This window comes from Ptychodera flava, unplaced genomic scaffold (genome assembly GCF_041260155.1).
Source record: "Ptychodera flava strain L36383 unplaced genomic scaffold, AS_Pfla_20210202 Scaffold_87__1_contigs__length_454918_pilon, whole genome shotgun sequence".
In the NCBI taxonomy this organism is placed as follows: Eukaryota; Metazoa; Hemichordata; class Enteropneusta; family Ptychoderidae; genus Ptychodera; species Ptychodera flava.
The window spans coordinates 218,333-234,272 of NW_027248409.1; the positions used below are offsets into that span (position 1 = coordinate 218,333).

Below are 15,940 nucleotides of genomic sequence, written 5' to 3' on the forward strand. Positions count from 1 at the left end.
CATTTTTTTCATATTGCCTGTCCTCCTTCATTTTACCTCATGTGGAAGCAACGTATTTTTTTCATCATTACCAGTTCTTCGGTATGTGATTCGTCAACAAATTCAATAATGGGCATCTCATTGGGGGCGTATCGAGCAAGAATTGGTTGTGTCACCAGGTACCTGCAGTCAACAATGTGGCCCTTTGTTTTACGCACGCTTTTGTATACTAATTACCCAAGGAGTAATTTCGTCTGTTCGTCTCCTTCCCATGCTGCTGTTTATGAGTGGCAACGTCAAACCAAATCCCGGACCTGATACCCATTCACAGGCAACTTCGATGTCAAAAATATCTAGGCACGATTCTAAATTCGTCTGAAATAAAAGAGCAACTCCAAACAACTGAAAAGGCTAATGTGTAGCGTCTCGGAAACTATTATCCGATTTGTTGGCTGAATCTCAATATTATACTTGAATAATGCAAATAGACTAGAAAACCGTACAAGCTATAAGTAACATTGAAGACACTTTGCATGCCACCCGTCACACTACTTTTTCAAATGTGCATTGAATTGAGAATGTTGAACATTCGTTGGAAGGAATGAAAGAGCCCAGAGACGAACTGGCAGAAATGAAGAAAGAAGTGAAAACATTAGGAGAGCAGGCTTATAACATTGATGATAAAAGTCGGAGATTAAAACCTTGTTGGCCAAGGCATTGCACAAGACCCCCACCAAACCCCAGCCCCCCCCCCCCCGTCCCCAAAGACTTGGATGCGACCGAGAACACAGAGAAAGATTTAATCAGGGAAAAACTAGGTATCGCAAAGGACATAGTATTTGAACGAGTACATGGTTGTTGCAACGTTTTCATTCTTCAAAGACAAGGACCAACTAAGAAATGCTTAAGTTGAAGGGAACTTCGGTCAGTATTGAAGACGAATTTTCGATACGAATGAGAGCAGTGCTGAATAAGTTATTAGTTAAAAGGCGTGTGATTCCTATTCTTGACAGCTCAGTGAAAGTAAGATTGAACAATGATAAATTTGTTGTCTCGTTAAAACGCGGTAAGCACGAAGACCGTCGCTAGTGCAAGCTGATGAGAGCCATCATCGACTTAGCTAGGTAGCCGGCCGGGCATAGCATGACAAAGAACCACTAGCTATCCTTGCTTCAACGTTCAATTTGCAAGATAGTAATGTGTTTTTACAACCAGGATATGAGTCTGACAACTTTAGCTTGCTACATTGGTCAAAAGATAAATGTGTAAATTTATTTGCAAGATAGCTGCTAGAGATATATGAGCAAACCTATTTGCATATTTTAATTTGACACCTCCCAGGTGACTAAGATGGTAAATATACTTGTGTGTCAAACAATGGAACAAGTTTCATAGACTACGTAATTTTGTCATCTCAACTGTTCTCTTTTGAAGAAGACTTTTCTACTATTCCTGTGGACATTTCTAACCACCTACCAGTTTACTGTAAATTTAGAGATTTTCTGTATACCTTACCCGAAGGAAACTCAGAACTAATCGGTGTTTCAGAAGAGGCAGAAACATACATTTTTTAGAGAATAAGCCTTATGGTTAAAGTCATTAAATATGCAAATAACCATTCATAAGGGGAGGCCAAACCAAAATCCACAATAATCTGATCACCTGTAAATCTTTCAATGATTGTGCTGTATATCAAAATTGCATGGCACTCTGAATCATTTGGTTTTCAAGTTATAACAAAACCTGAGCAATGTAAGGACATACATACATACATACATACATACATACATACATACATACATACATACATACATACATACATACATACATACATACATACATACATACATACATACATACATACATACGAACTACATACATACATTTTTCAGCATATAACCTCGCACATATGCCCAATCTATAAACATCAGCTTGCACCACTTGGTACTGTCGCTTATAATAATATAAACAAGAGTTTATTGCATTCTAACTAAAGTAAACATGTCATGCTTATAAAGATCACATGGCCAGATTAACCATACAACCCTATCAATTTGATAACTCCTTTTATTCTACCACGCTGTTTTCCTGAAAACGTAATTTTATTTTATTGTTATCAATCCGACCACAGATCGAATTTTGGACTTTCTAATTCGACCAACCTATCTTGACAAAGTATATTGAACATTTGATTTTTGATAACCTACAGAGAACAATACTATGTACGGTACAGAATATGTTTAAGTGTTGTCTTCGGATAGTTGCCTGTATGTGTTTCAATCATCCAAGATGGTAAGCATATCACTTATGAATTGTCGATTAAATGGAAATCTGTAATATTTCCACACAAATTATTTCGGCTTTGTTGATTTTCTAATAATTCGATGATATAAAATCTTAACTCTTTTTTCCCGTCGACTTGATCGGGCTTTTTACAGTACAAGTGTTAATACAATTTAAGTCAATTAATTTAAGATACCATTTACCTTAAAATTTTGAGAATTGTATCATTTATATAAATAATAAATCAGCCTTAAACAGCATAATAAAACCATTCACACAGGCAGTACTTGAATTTGGATGAATGACCTACACCATTTCACCTGTGTACCAAATTTGAAAGCAATCGGACCATTTTTTGAGAGAAGAAGAAAGAAGATGCTTTTACAAATATGGCGAAAATAGAAAAACATAACTTAAAATAGAAAGCAGCTAATATTGCCATCAAACCAACAGCTAAATTAGAGTTGCCTAAGTTCTTGACTTTTGGCCATTTTCCGTTTTCTTCTCCCTCATTTGCATATATTTATGAGACTGACAGATTCATTTTAAGACAACACATCTACACCACATATGGCATCATTATACCAAAATAAGTTTAATGTGTACAGTGGTCCGTCCCTTCGTCCGTCCCTCCCTCCATCAATCCAGACAGATTGACATACATACATACATACATACATACATACATACATACATACATAACGCAAATCTCTTCATCATGTTGACAAATCAAAAATAAGTCATACTGATCTATTTGAATGATAGGATATTTTTGAACTGTTTCTGAGAAGATCAAAGTTGACAGGGTATGACTGATGAACGATTACAGAAAACGGACGCCACATTGCATGTAGACGTAATATAAGCTGCGCATCTGTGACAATGAAGCTACTAAATGTATACCCCTCCTTTTGGGGATGGAATCAATGTTGTTGGTAAAACCTATTCTAGGTAATTTTCTTATCAAGGATTTCACAGAAAATGGCATTTTATTTTAATCAAATTTAGTCAAAGAATGAGTGGTAATTTCTTACCACACACTTTTCAAACAAATTGTTCATTTCTTTTGTGTGTCGTCTTATGATATGCGAGACTTCCACTGTGTGAATAGCTTTTGCCACACACTGTGAAAACAAATGGCTATTCATTTGTATATGTCCTGATGTGAACCCTTAGATTCCATCCCCGTACAAAACCCTTACCACAAACTTCGCATATAAATGGCTTTTCTTTTGTATGTATACTGATGTGATTTTTAAGATTTCCTGCCCATGCAAATCGCTTCCCACACTCTATGCAGACGAATGGCTTTTCATTTGTATGTATCCTCATGTGATCTTTTAGACTTCCATTGCGTGCAAATCCCTTCCCACACACTTCACAGTCAAATGGCTTTTCATTTGTATGTGTCCTCATGTGAGATGTTCGATATCTGCTTGTTGCAAAACACTTCCCACACACTTTGCAGACAAATGGCTTTTCATTTGTATGTATCCTGGTGTGATCTTTCAGATGTCCACTCTGTGCAAATCCCTTCAAACACACCTCGCAGACAAACGGCTTTTCATTTAAATGTCTCCTCACGTGAACTGTTCGATGTCCGCTTGTTGCAAAACACTTCTCACACACTTCGCAGACAAATGGCTTTTCATTTGTATGTATCCTTGTGTGATTTTGTAGATTTCCACTTTGTGTAAATCCCTTACTACATACTTTGCAGACGTACGGCTTTTCACCTGTATGTATCCTGACGTGGATTTTGAGGGATTCTCTGCTGTTGAAGTCTTTACTGCACACTTTGCAGACAAACTGCTGCTCATAAATATGATCCAGTGTGTGGTATTTCATGTCTTCATTCTGTGTTAAACGCTTACCACTTTCTTCACAAACAAATGCTCTTTCCTTTCCATAAAGTGACTTTTGTTCATGTTCTTCCTGCGTCAAAAGACTTGTCATGTTCTGCAGATTTATTCCCTTGTCGTTGAACTTAATGAAAATACTCCGTAAAACAGACGGTTTTTTTTAATTTTCTGAAATACAAGCATAAATGGAATACGTATGTATAAGTTCTTCCGTCAAAGTGCTGGGAAAAAGCGATTGTCTTGAATTTTGTGTTCTTCTCCGAAACGCAAAATTTTCACGCTTACAGTTGAAATATTTGACGAAGTATCCTTGAGCATGCATTACACCGTTTACACGGCTTGATGAACATTTTATAAGTTGCATGCAGTGATAGTACCTTTATAAGGACAATGTGAGATTGTCATTTGTCATTAAAGGTCAGCAAAAGATATGCGTTCGTTTAAATCAAATTCTTCATGATCAACAAAAGTTCAAAAGTGTGAAATCTTGATGTCAGACAGACAGTGCAATGTAAAAATTTAGATATAACTATTGATTCATACTGAATAATTCCATCACGTAGATTATGATTCCATACGTTGTATATTATGATTATGGATGAAATGTGGTGATAAAAAGAAAATTTCGAAAAGTTTGATGTAAGTACATTTTCTGCATGTTTTAAGAAAGGAAACGTGTTCTCGTGAGGTAATATTGTAATATCACTTAAGGGACTGGTCAGTTTCTTCGGCCTTGGGGGGCCGGTGGATTATTTTTTGCCGACGTCAAAAAGTGGCTGACCCGCCTATTCCAAATTTCGAAAACAAGGTGACCCCACCCCCCTCCAAATTTCGAAAACAGGGTGACCCCCCCACAGCGCACGACATAGGTAAAACAAAAGGTGGACAATATATACATACATATATATATATATATATATATATATATATATATATATATATATATATATATATATATATATATATATATATATATATATATATATATATATATATATATATCCTGACGATTGCCAAGCGCATGAAACAGCCTGTAGAGTAATCACGACAAGTTCCACGTCTAGCAATACCTATGCCCTGCGGAAACGCATCGAGCACTATACATTGCCTGAATTGACACCAAGCCACTGATATATATATAATATATATATATATATATATATATATATATATATATATATATATATATATATTATATATATATATATATATATATATATATATATATATATATATATATATATATATATACACACACACACACACAAAATGTATACAATGTGCCCTACCGGTTATCACCATAATGGCTTTATGGCAACCTCTGAACTTGGGCACAGAGAGTACGGTACGGCACGGTGTTTATGGTACACTTTCACTTAGCAAACAACAGATATCTCTGATTTATTAAAGTAGGGCGCGCCGAAAAATATGAAACATCCTGATATCTCTGATATATATGCCTTGTATATTAAAGTCATGCACCTGAACGGCATGCTGAAAAATGTTTGATACATTAAAGTAATCGCAATCATACCAATCCATAATCCAATGACAGTAGGTCGGAATTCGCAAGACAATAGTTGTAAACATAGACACAAAACAGCACAGAACAGACAGTAAATAGACGGTACACAAACAAAGTCATATTCATGAAAGGAAAGATATATGGACCTCTGGCCAGAAGACCAAGAAGTGATGTCAGGTGTTTCGAAAATGGTAAGCGCATCCTGCCCCACATGTGGCACCCGCCATATATCAATCTGTAAGTCAGGTAGTGGTCACTAACTAAGGCCCAATGTCACCGATGCCATCAGTGATCATTTGTCGAAGAGAGATATTGTATTTATCTACCAGCTTGCGATACCTGCCAAAAAAGCGTTTGAATGTAGAGACAAGTCTTGAAGAGCACGAATGAATGAGCTTAAGAGCACGCTGAAAAATATTTAACATACAGATATCTCTGATGTACGTATGCTTGATATGTTAAGTTGGGCGTGCTGAAAATATGACTGATTAATAAAGTTATGCGCCCGAAGGGCGCGCCGAAAAATACAACTGAATGATGAAATTTGTGGCTGACACTAGCATTTTAGGCAATGATGAGCCTGTGTCAAATTCAAAAACACACTGACCCCTTATTGGGCATTTCAAAAACATGGTGACCCCCCCCCCACCACAAAAGTCAAAACAGGGTGACCCCCCCCCCCTGAATCCACCGCCCCCCAGGCTGAAGAAACTGACCAGTCTCTAACGACGGTTTAGAAATTAGTTTAAAAGAGAGACAATCGAGGAAAGCCAAATTAACGGGCTCGGTTGGCTTTCCTCTTGCGCTTGCCCATAAATAAACGTTAATGGTCAGCACGTCGTCCGTTATTTCTACAGTAATTGTTTGTTTACGTGCCTGTTAATATGAATATCGTAAACATCGTAACTGTACAGATTAAACGCAATTTGTGATCATATTCTATCACAAAAATGGAGCATTTATGGGCCACGTTTTGAAACGATTTCAAAAACAAATCTCCGGGTTTGCAAAATTTTTACAGCGTGCGTGACATTGCGTCGCATTCTGCACTACACACTGTTCAGTGAATGCGTCACATTTGTGTAATACAAGTTCTGGGACGTTGTCTTTCGCGTGGGAAATTTTCGTAAATTTGGCGGTTTTCTTGAGTTTGTTGATAATAGAAATAACAGACTCCGCGCTAACCATTGGCGTGTATTTAATGGGCGAGGGCGAGAGAAACCAAAATTAACGGGCTCGACAAGCCTTCCGCGTTAATTGTTGGCTTTCCTTTCGCCCTCGCCCATAAATAACGTTAATGGTCATCGCATCGCCCGTTATTTCTATATTTAGGGCAATGGCGAGAGAAAGCCAAAAATTAACGAACGAGGCTTATAGGCCGTGGGCTAGAGGGGGTCTACGTGCACCCCCCCCCCACAGGATAACAAACCTGTATTTTTCAGAAGCCTTGGGATCCCTAGAATACGAAATGGAATTTTAACAGAAAAAATATAGGGACGCAATAGCTGTTATGGTCATGTTTTGAAGGGTACCGCAAAATCACGATTTTCCAAGCCAAATGCATTTTCGTCAAATCTGTCTTCTTGTAAGTCATGTGCTGAGCTCATTTTTTAACATAACCTCACTTGTTTGGTATCATTAGAAAGGGAATTTAGTCCTCTTTAAGATGACATATTGTACTATGCAATATCTTCTACAGTTTTTGTCAAATATAACCAAAACTTACCCCTTACCCCAAAATTTAACATTGCAAATTACAGTAAATCTCAAATTCTACCAATTTTTTAGCTAGGCATAATAAAAAATGCAATGCTTTGTCTGAAATCTGTTTTATTTGATACAGGGACATGTCAGAAATATGAAATAGACTTTTAACAGAAAAAATATTGGGAATCTACAGCTGTAACAGTCATATTTTGAAGGGTACCGCAAAATAACAGTGTTGCAGATTTGCATGCATTTTTGTTAAAACTGTCTTCCTATAAGTTATCTGCTGAGCTTGTTTTTCAATATAACCTGGCTTGTTAGGTATCATTAGAAAGATAATTTACTAATCTTCAGAATGATATATTGTAACATGCAATATCTTCTATAGTTTTCATGATATATAACCAAAACTTACCCCTTACCCCAAAGTTTACATTGAAAATTTCAGTCACAGCTAAAACCAAATTCTACAAATTTTTTAGCTAGAAACAAAATCTCTGCCCGTTTTTGCTATTAAATCTGTTTTATTTGGTACAGGGCCATGTCAGAAATATGAAATAGACTTTTAACAGAAAAAATATTAGGAATCTACAGCTGTAACAGTCATATTTTGAAGGGTACCGCAAAATAACAGTGTTGCAGATTTGCATGCATTTTTGTTAAAACTTTCTTCTTATAAGTTATCTGCTGAGCTTGTTTTTCAATATAACCTGGCTTGTTAGGTATTATTAGAAAGATAATTTACTAATCTTCAGAATGACATATTGTAACATGCAATATCTTCTATAGTTTTCATGATATGTAACCAAAACTTACCCCTTACCCCAAAGTTTACAATGAAAATTTCTGTCATAGCTAAAACCAAATTCTACATTTTTTTAGTTTGACACAAAAAATCTGGCCGTTTTTGCTATAAAATCTGTTTTATTTGGTACTGGGACATGTCAGAATGATCAAATAGACTTTTAACAGAAAAATATTGGGAATCTACAGCTGTAACAGTCATATTTTGAAGGGTACTGCAAAATCACAGTATTGCAGATTTGCATGCATTTTTGTTAAATTTTTCTTCTTATAAGTTATCTGCTGAGCTTGTTTTTGAATATAACCTGGCTTGTTAGGTATCATTAGAAAGATAATTCACTAATCTTCAGAATGACATATTGTAACATGCAATATCTTCTATAGTTTTCATGATATATAACCAAAATCTACCCCTTACCCCAAAGTTTACATTGAAAATTTCAGTCATAGCTAAAACCAAATTCTACAAATTTTTTAGCTAGAAACAAAATCTCTGGCCGTTTTTGCTATTAAATCTGTTTTATTTGGTACAGGGACATGTCAGAAATATGAAATAGACTTTAACAGAAAAAATATTAGGACTCTACTACTGTAGCGGTCATATTTTGAAGGGTCCGCAAAATATCAGTGTTGCAGATTTGCATGCATTTTGTTAAATTGTTCTTCTTATAAGTTATCTGCTGAGCTTGTTTTTGAATATATACTGGCTTGTTAGGTATCATTAGAAAGATAATTAACTAATCTTTAAAATGACATATTGTAATATCGGTATGTAATATCTTGCATAGTTTTCATGAAATATGACCAAAACTTACCCCATACCCCAAAGTTTACATTGAAAATTGCAGTCATAGCTAAAATCAAATTCTACCATTTTTTACCTAGACATATAAAATCAGGCATTTTTTGTATGAAATCTATTTCATTTGGTAATGGGTCATGTCAGAAATATAAAATAGACTTTTAACAGAAACAAGATTGGAATTCTGTAGTTGTAACAGTCAGATTTTGAAGGGTACAGCAAAATCTCAGTATTCCTGACTTGCGTGCATTTTTGTTGAATCTATCTTCTTATAAGTCAGCTGCTGAGCTTCTTATAGAATATAATGTAAGTTGTTAGGTATCATTAGTAAGATTATTTACTAGTCTTTAAAAAGACATATTGTAACATGCAATATCTTGTACAGATTTTTATGAAATATGACCAAAACTTACCCCATACCCCAAAATTTACATCGAAAACTACTGTCATAGCTAATATCAAATTCAAGCAATTTTTTTACGCAGACATAAAAAATTAGGCAATTTTTTGTATGAAATCTGTTTAATTTGTACTTGGCCATATCAGAAATATGAAATGAACTTTTAACAGAAAAAGTATGGGATTCTATAGCTGTAACAGCTGTATTTTTAAGGGTACAGCAAAATCTCAGTATTCCTGATTCATATGCGTTTTTGTAAATCTGTCATCTTATAAGTAGTCTACTGAGCTTGTTATTGATTATAACCGGGTTTGTTTAGTATCATTGGTAAGGTAATTACTGGTATTTACAATGAAATATTGTAACAGGCAATATCTTGTATAGATTTTCATGGAATATGACCAAAACTTACCCCATACCCCAAAATTTACATCGAAAACTACTGTCATAGCTAATATCAAATTCAAGCAATTTTTTACGCAGACATAAAAAATTAGGCAATTTTTTGTATGAAATCTGTTTTATTTTGTACTTGGCCATATCAGAAATATGAAATGAACTTTTAACAGAAAAAGTATTAGGATTCTATAGCTGTAACAGCTGTATTTTTAAGGGTACAGCAAAATCTCAGTATTCCTGATTCTATGCGTTTTTGTTAAATCTGTCATCTTATAAGTAGTCTACTGAGCTTGTTATTGATTATAGCCGGGTTTGTTTAGTATCATTGGAAAGGTAATTAACTGGTATTTACAATGAAATATTGTAACAGGCAATATCTTGTATAGTTTTCATGGAATATGACCAAAACGTACCCCATACCCCAAGGTTTATATTGAAAGTACTGTCATAGATAACGTGATCAATTTCCGTGAATTTTTAGCTAGACATGATAAAAATAGCTCTGTTTCGGTATTAAATCTGTTGTATATGGTACTTGGTCATGTCAGAAATGTGAAATAGACTTTTAACAGAAAAAATATTTGGACTGTTTAGTTGTATCATCCATATTTTGAAGAGAAATGCAAAATCGCAGGACCGCAAACTGGCACCTTTTTGTTAAATTCTTCTTCTTGTAAGTCATCTGCTGAACTTATTTTGTGACACAACCTGGCTTGTGAGGTATCATTAGTAGGGCAATTTATTTCTTCTTTAAGATGACATATTGTAATATACAATGTCATTCATAGTTTTCCTGGAATATGGTCAAACTTTACCCCATACCCTAAAGTTCAAATCGCAAATTACAGCTTATCACAAATTCTACCATTTTTTGCTGCACATAATACAAAAGGCAATTCTTATTTAAAATCTGATTTATTTGTTACAAAAGTATGTTACAAGTATAAAATTACCTTTTCACGGGAAGATGATACAATTTAGTAGCCACTTGGATCATTTTTGGAGGGGGAACCCAAATATTGCAAATGTATGTGTTTCGGCAAATTTGCCCTGATACCTGGGTACCCTTCCAAATATGATCCAAAAGGCTACAAAATCATATTATGTTCCTGTTAAAAGTTAATTTCATATTTGTAACATACTTTTCTAACAAAAACACAGATTTCGTAGATTGCATACAAGCATTGCCTTTTGTATATAAAGTTAATAAATTGTAAAAAAAGGTCGAGTTTCAGATTTGCAGTAATTTGCTGTGTAAACCTTGGGGTATGGGGTGAGCTTTGGTCCTATTTCATGAAACCTAAACAAGACATTGCATATTACAATATGTCATTTTAAAGACCAGTAAATTACCTTTCTATTGATACCTAACAAGCCAGGTTATGTCAAAAATCAAGCTCAGCAGATGACTTATAAGAAGACAGATTTAACAAAAAAGCAAGCGAGTTTTCAATACTGTGATTTTGCGAGACCCTTGAAAATATGACTGTTACAGCTGTAGATTCCCAACATTTTTTCTGTTACAAGTCTATTTCATATTCCTGACATGTCCCTGTACCAAATAAAATAGATTTAATAGCAAAAAGGCCAGATTTTTGTGTCAAGCTAAAAGAATTGTAGAATTTGGTTTTAGCTATGACAGAAATTTTCAATGTAAACTTTGGGGTAAGGGGTAAGTTTTGGTTATATATCATGAAAACTATGCAATATATTGCATGTTACAATATGTCATTCTGAAGATTAGTGAATTATCTTTCTAATGATACCTAACAAGCCAGGTTATATTCAAAACAAGCTCATCAGATAACGTATAAGAAGAAAAATTTAACAAAAATGCATGCAAATCTGCAACACTGTTATTTTGCGGTACCCTTCAAAATATGACTGTTACAGCTGTAGATTCCTAATATTTTTTTCTGTTAAAAGTCTATTTCTTATTTCTGACATGTCCCTGTACCAAATAAAACAGATTTAATAGCAAAAAGGGCCAGCTTTTTTGTGTCAAGCTAAAAAATTGTAGAATTTGGTTTTAGCTATGACAGAAATTTTTAATGTAAACTTTGGGGTAAGGGGTAAGTTTTGGTTACATATCATGAAAACTATAGAAGATATTGCATGTTACAATATGTCATTCTGAAGATTAGTAAATTATCTTTCTAATGATATCTAATAAGCCAGGTTATATTGAAAAACAAGCTCAGCAAATAACTTATAGAAAGACCGTTTTAACAAAAATGCATGCAAATCTGCAACACTGTTATTTTGCAGTACCCTTCAAAATATGACTGTTACAGCTGTAGATTCCCAATATTTTTTCTGTTAAAAGTCTATTTGATAATTCTGACATGTCCCAGTACCAAATAAAACAGATTTAATAGCAAAAACAGCCAGATTTTTTGTGTCAAACTAAAAAAATTGTAGAATTTGGTTTTAGCTATGACAGAAATTTTCAATGTAAACTTTGGGGTAAGGGGTAAGTTTTGGTTACATATCATGAAAACTATAGAAGATATTGCATGTTACAATATATCATTTTGCAGATTAGTAAATTATCTTGCTAACAATACCTAACAAGCCAGGTTATATTGAAAAACAAGCTCAGCAGATAACTTATAAGAAGAAAGTTTTAACAAAAATGCATGCAAATCTGCAACACTGTTATTTTGCGGTACCCTTCAAAATATGACTGTTACAGCTGTAGATTCCCAATATTTTTTCTGTTAAAAGTCTATTTCATATTTCTTACATGTCCCTGTACCAAATAAAACAGATTTAATAGCAAAAACGGCCAGAGTTTTTGTTTCTAGCTAAAAATTTGTAGAATTTGGTTTTAGCTATGACTGAAATTTTCAATGTAAACTTTGGGGTAAGGGGTAAGTTTTGGTTATATATCATGAAAACTATAGAAGATATTGCATGTTACAATATATCATTCTGAAGATTAGTAAATTATCTTTCTAATGATACCTAACAAGCCAGGTTATATTGAAAACAAGCTCAGCAGATAACTTATAGGAAGACAGTTTTAACAAAAATGCATGCAAATCTGCAACACTGTTATTTTGCGGTACCCTTCAAAATATGACTGTTACAGCTGTAGATTCCCAATATTTTTTCTGTTAAAAGTCTATTTCATATTTCTGACATGTGACTGTATGAAATAAAACAGATTTCAGACAAAGCATTGCATTTTTTATTATGCCTAGCTAAAAAATTGGTAGAATTTGAGATTTACTGTAATTTGCAATGTTAAATTTTGGGGTAAGGGGTAAGTTTTGGTTATATTTGACAAAAACTGTAGAAGATATTGCATAGTACAATATGTCATCTTAAAGAGGACTAAATTCCCTTTCTAATGATACCAAACAAGTGAGGTTATGTTAAAAAATGAGCTCAGCACATGACTTACAAGAAGACACATTTGACGAAAATGCATTTGGCTTGGAAAATCGTGATTTTGTGGTACCCTTCAAAACATGACCATAACAGCTATTCCATCCCTATATTTTTTCTGTTAAATTCCATTTCGTATTCTAGGGATCCCAAGGCTTCTGAAAAATACAGGTTTGTTATCCTGTGGGGGGGGGGGTGCACGTAGACCCCCTCTAGCCCACGGACTATTACGGTGTAACACGGGCCATGGCCGAAGTTTTAAGCCTATTATACGTCTGAATCAGGAAAAAAAACTTTTTCGAGAGTTGAAAGTTCTACTTAAGTATATTTATTATGTATGATAAGTAAACATGCAGCAATCGATACATACATTGATGTTGCGTGTTAGAGTAAAACGCCTTGGACTTTACAATCAAGAAATCCGTGTGTGCCTAACACTGAAACTCCAAACTCAAATGACTAGCATTATGTCACTTGCCGTGCGTAGCATGCTACAATTCTATTGTTTCAAACCCACGCAATGAATAAATTACAACGATATTACACCACAGACTGTGATTAGACAGCTCAATATTAGAAGTGGTTGAAATACATTAACATTGGCGTATTGTGCAGAATATCTCAAGGAGACATGTTACTGGCATGGGTAAATGTAAAATGTGTAAATGAGTTAGACCATGTTGTCGATTCCGTGCTTGTACTTCGTGACGCCAGCATTGGTATGGTCCAAATCGAGTGGAATTGCGCGGGATTTATAGCGTCCAAAGACCCTAATGTATCTAGAACGTGAATTGTTAATTTCAATTTGGAATATTTTGACACTAGCCCTATGCACCTCTCCATAACCTCTCTGCCTGTCCTTGGACAGTAGTTTCTGAGTACAATATCGTAGGTTCAGTGTCATTGTCGCCAAACTTACTTTGCTCCTGTTTGAAACAAAGTTGCTCCGTTTGAATCGGTGATGCTCTACCTCCATGGTCTATCCAAATTTGGAATTCGAAGACAATCCAATAGCAATGATGAAATAGTTCAAAATAACATTATGTACCTTACCGATGTCTCACTGTGTTTCGCTGCACAGAATATGTCTTCTTCAAACGGAATAGTACTTGATTGCCGATTTCATGACATAATACTCGATGTGTTGATGACCCGCAGACGTTTTACTTGTCCAAATTGGCCACAGTACCGTGGACAGCTCTTTCTATTATGAGTGCCCGAGGAAAGTGTGGGCAACTACAATGCGATTGCCAGGGTCTATGGTTCGTTTTGGCCCTATGCTGCCACAGAAGCACCCAGCGGACTGTGTCATTATTTTTAAGGGGTTGTCGACAGTTATGAGGGACTGAATAGGCGAGCTGATGGGATTCTATGTCGCAGGGAGGGACAAAAGGGTGGGTAATTTTCATGACAATAAGGGTAATTAAGGATAATAAATACCAAATCGGTCATTTTTCTGTTGAATATTCAAAATTCTCTGAAATGAATGAAATTAGCCCCCCCCCCCCAAAAAAAAAAAAAAAAACCAACAAAAAACCCCAACATTTTCTGGTATATGATCTGACCTTCAAAAGTATTTCCAAATCCAAACCAATGATGCCGAACATCAAATTATTATGTCCGTTTCTGATTATATTTTGTATGCCTGATAAAGTCCGACATCCAAAATTGTTCCTGCTCCGAACTAATTGGATCCGGAAAAAAACGGAACATTTTTTTTATCTGACGCAGTGATTATGTTTACACATCGGTCAAACTCGGTATCGTTGGCATGGTAATCTTATTACGCACCGTCGTCAGTGCATCTGAACGTAATCACAGTGAATAAAGATTACATCCAAGTACCTCACCAAGGGTTTCAGTGTCGTTTTATTTTGGGAATGGTTGCGATGTGATGCAATTTGACAGTCGATCGGACGACAATCCCCCACGAACTTGTATTTCCCCGAAATTGTGCGCGAAAAAATACGTCGACCTCTCCTCGGACCGATCAGGAAACGTTGCCGGGTAATATGAATCAGTCAAACAGACAGAGACATATGACTTTTCTACATTACGTTCGAATGACCTTGCTTTGGTTTGGAATCTCTACCGACTGACCGGAGTTAAGAGCAGTAGTCAAAAACCAGACCACGGACCCCTTTTGAGCAGACATTCGCGGCATATGCATGTTGCACTGATCAGATGATGGGTCAAAGGCCATTTTGATTGTAAAGTATGCACTGCAGTCCAAATTCGTGTCCATATGATCTTTTTTTAAATATAATTTTAAAAAATTATTATTTTAAAAATAATTACGTTAACTCGAAAAATTACATCATCGCCGAACTTGCTATTTCGAATCGACAACTGGTTCATCGCGTGGATGAACACAACCACGCTGAGAAGTGCTGCTGGCCTATCCACTGCTCTCGTTATTCCGTACCTCAACGCAACGGGCAGCAGTCACGAACCATGGATGTAAAAAATCTATTTTTTACATTCATGCACGAACGAACGATGCCATTTCTGGTTTCAACATGTCAAAGAAGGCGATATTTTAGTGATCAACCGAAGTACCCGACCCGTTTTTCATTATTTGTACAAAAATTAATTTGTGGGTTTTTAAAAATAACGCATTCTGTTAATATCCCCGTGGTCACGGACTCGCAATAAACTTTCAGAACAAGTTGCCTTCGTAACTCTCCGAGACCCGCGATCAAATTGTTGTTTGACAAAATGTGAAATGTCGGCGAATGCATTAACGAGCCAAAACAGACAGATGAATAAACTTACGGGAGCCACAC

The 15,940-nt window shown here is 35.4% G+C and overlaps 1 protein-coding gene across 1 annotated transcript; it reads right to left on the bottom strand.

Annotated features, from left to right (window-relative positions):
* Positions 1 to 3,252: 3,252 nt before the first annotated feature.
* LOC139129050 (gastrula zinc finger protein XlCGF26.1-like) lies at positions 3,253 to 14,345 on the bottom strand. The gene is made up of 2 exons (XM_070694721.1): positions 14,208 to 14,345; positions 3,253 to 4,292 (listed from the first exon to the last, which is right to left on the bottom strand). The coding sequence occupies exon 2, from the start codon at positions 4,216 to 4,218 to the stop codon at positions 3,403 to 3,405; it is 816 nt and encodes a 271-aa protein (XP_070550822.1). The 5' UTR covers positions 4,219 to 4,292; positions 14,208 to 14,345; the 3' UTR covers positions 3,253 to 3,402.
* Between the last annotated feature and the right edge of the window lie 1,595 nt (positions 14,346 to 15,940).

What these genes read in the sequence shown, in the direction of transcription:
- LOC139129050 (XM_070694721.1), bottom strand. Translation starts at nt 4,218, where the DNA reads ATGACAAGTCTTTTGACGCAGGAAGAACATGAACAAAAGTCACTTTAT.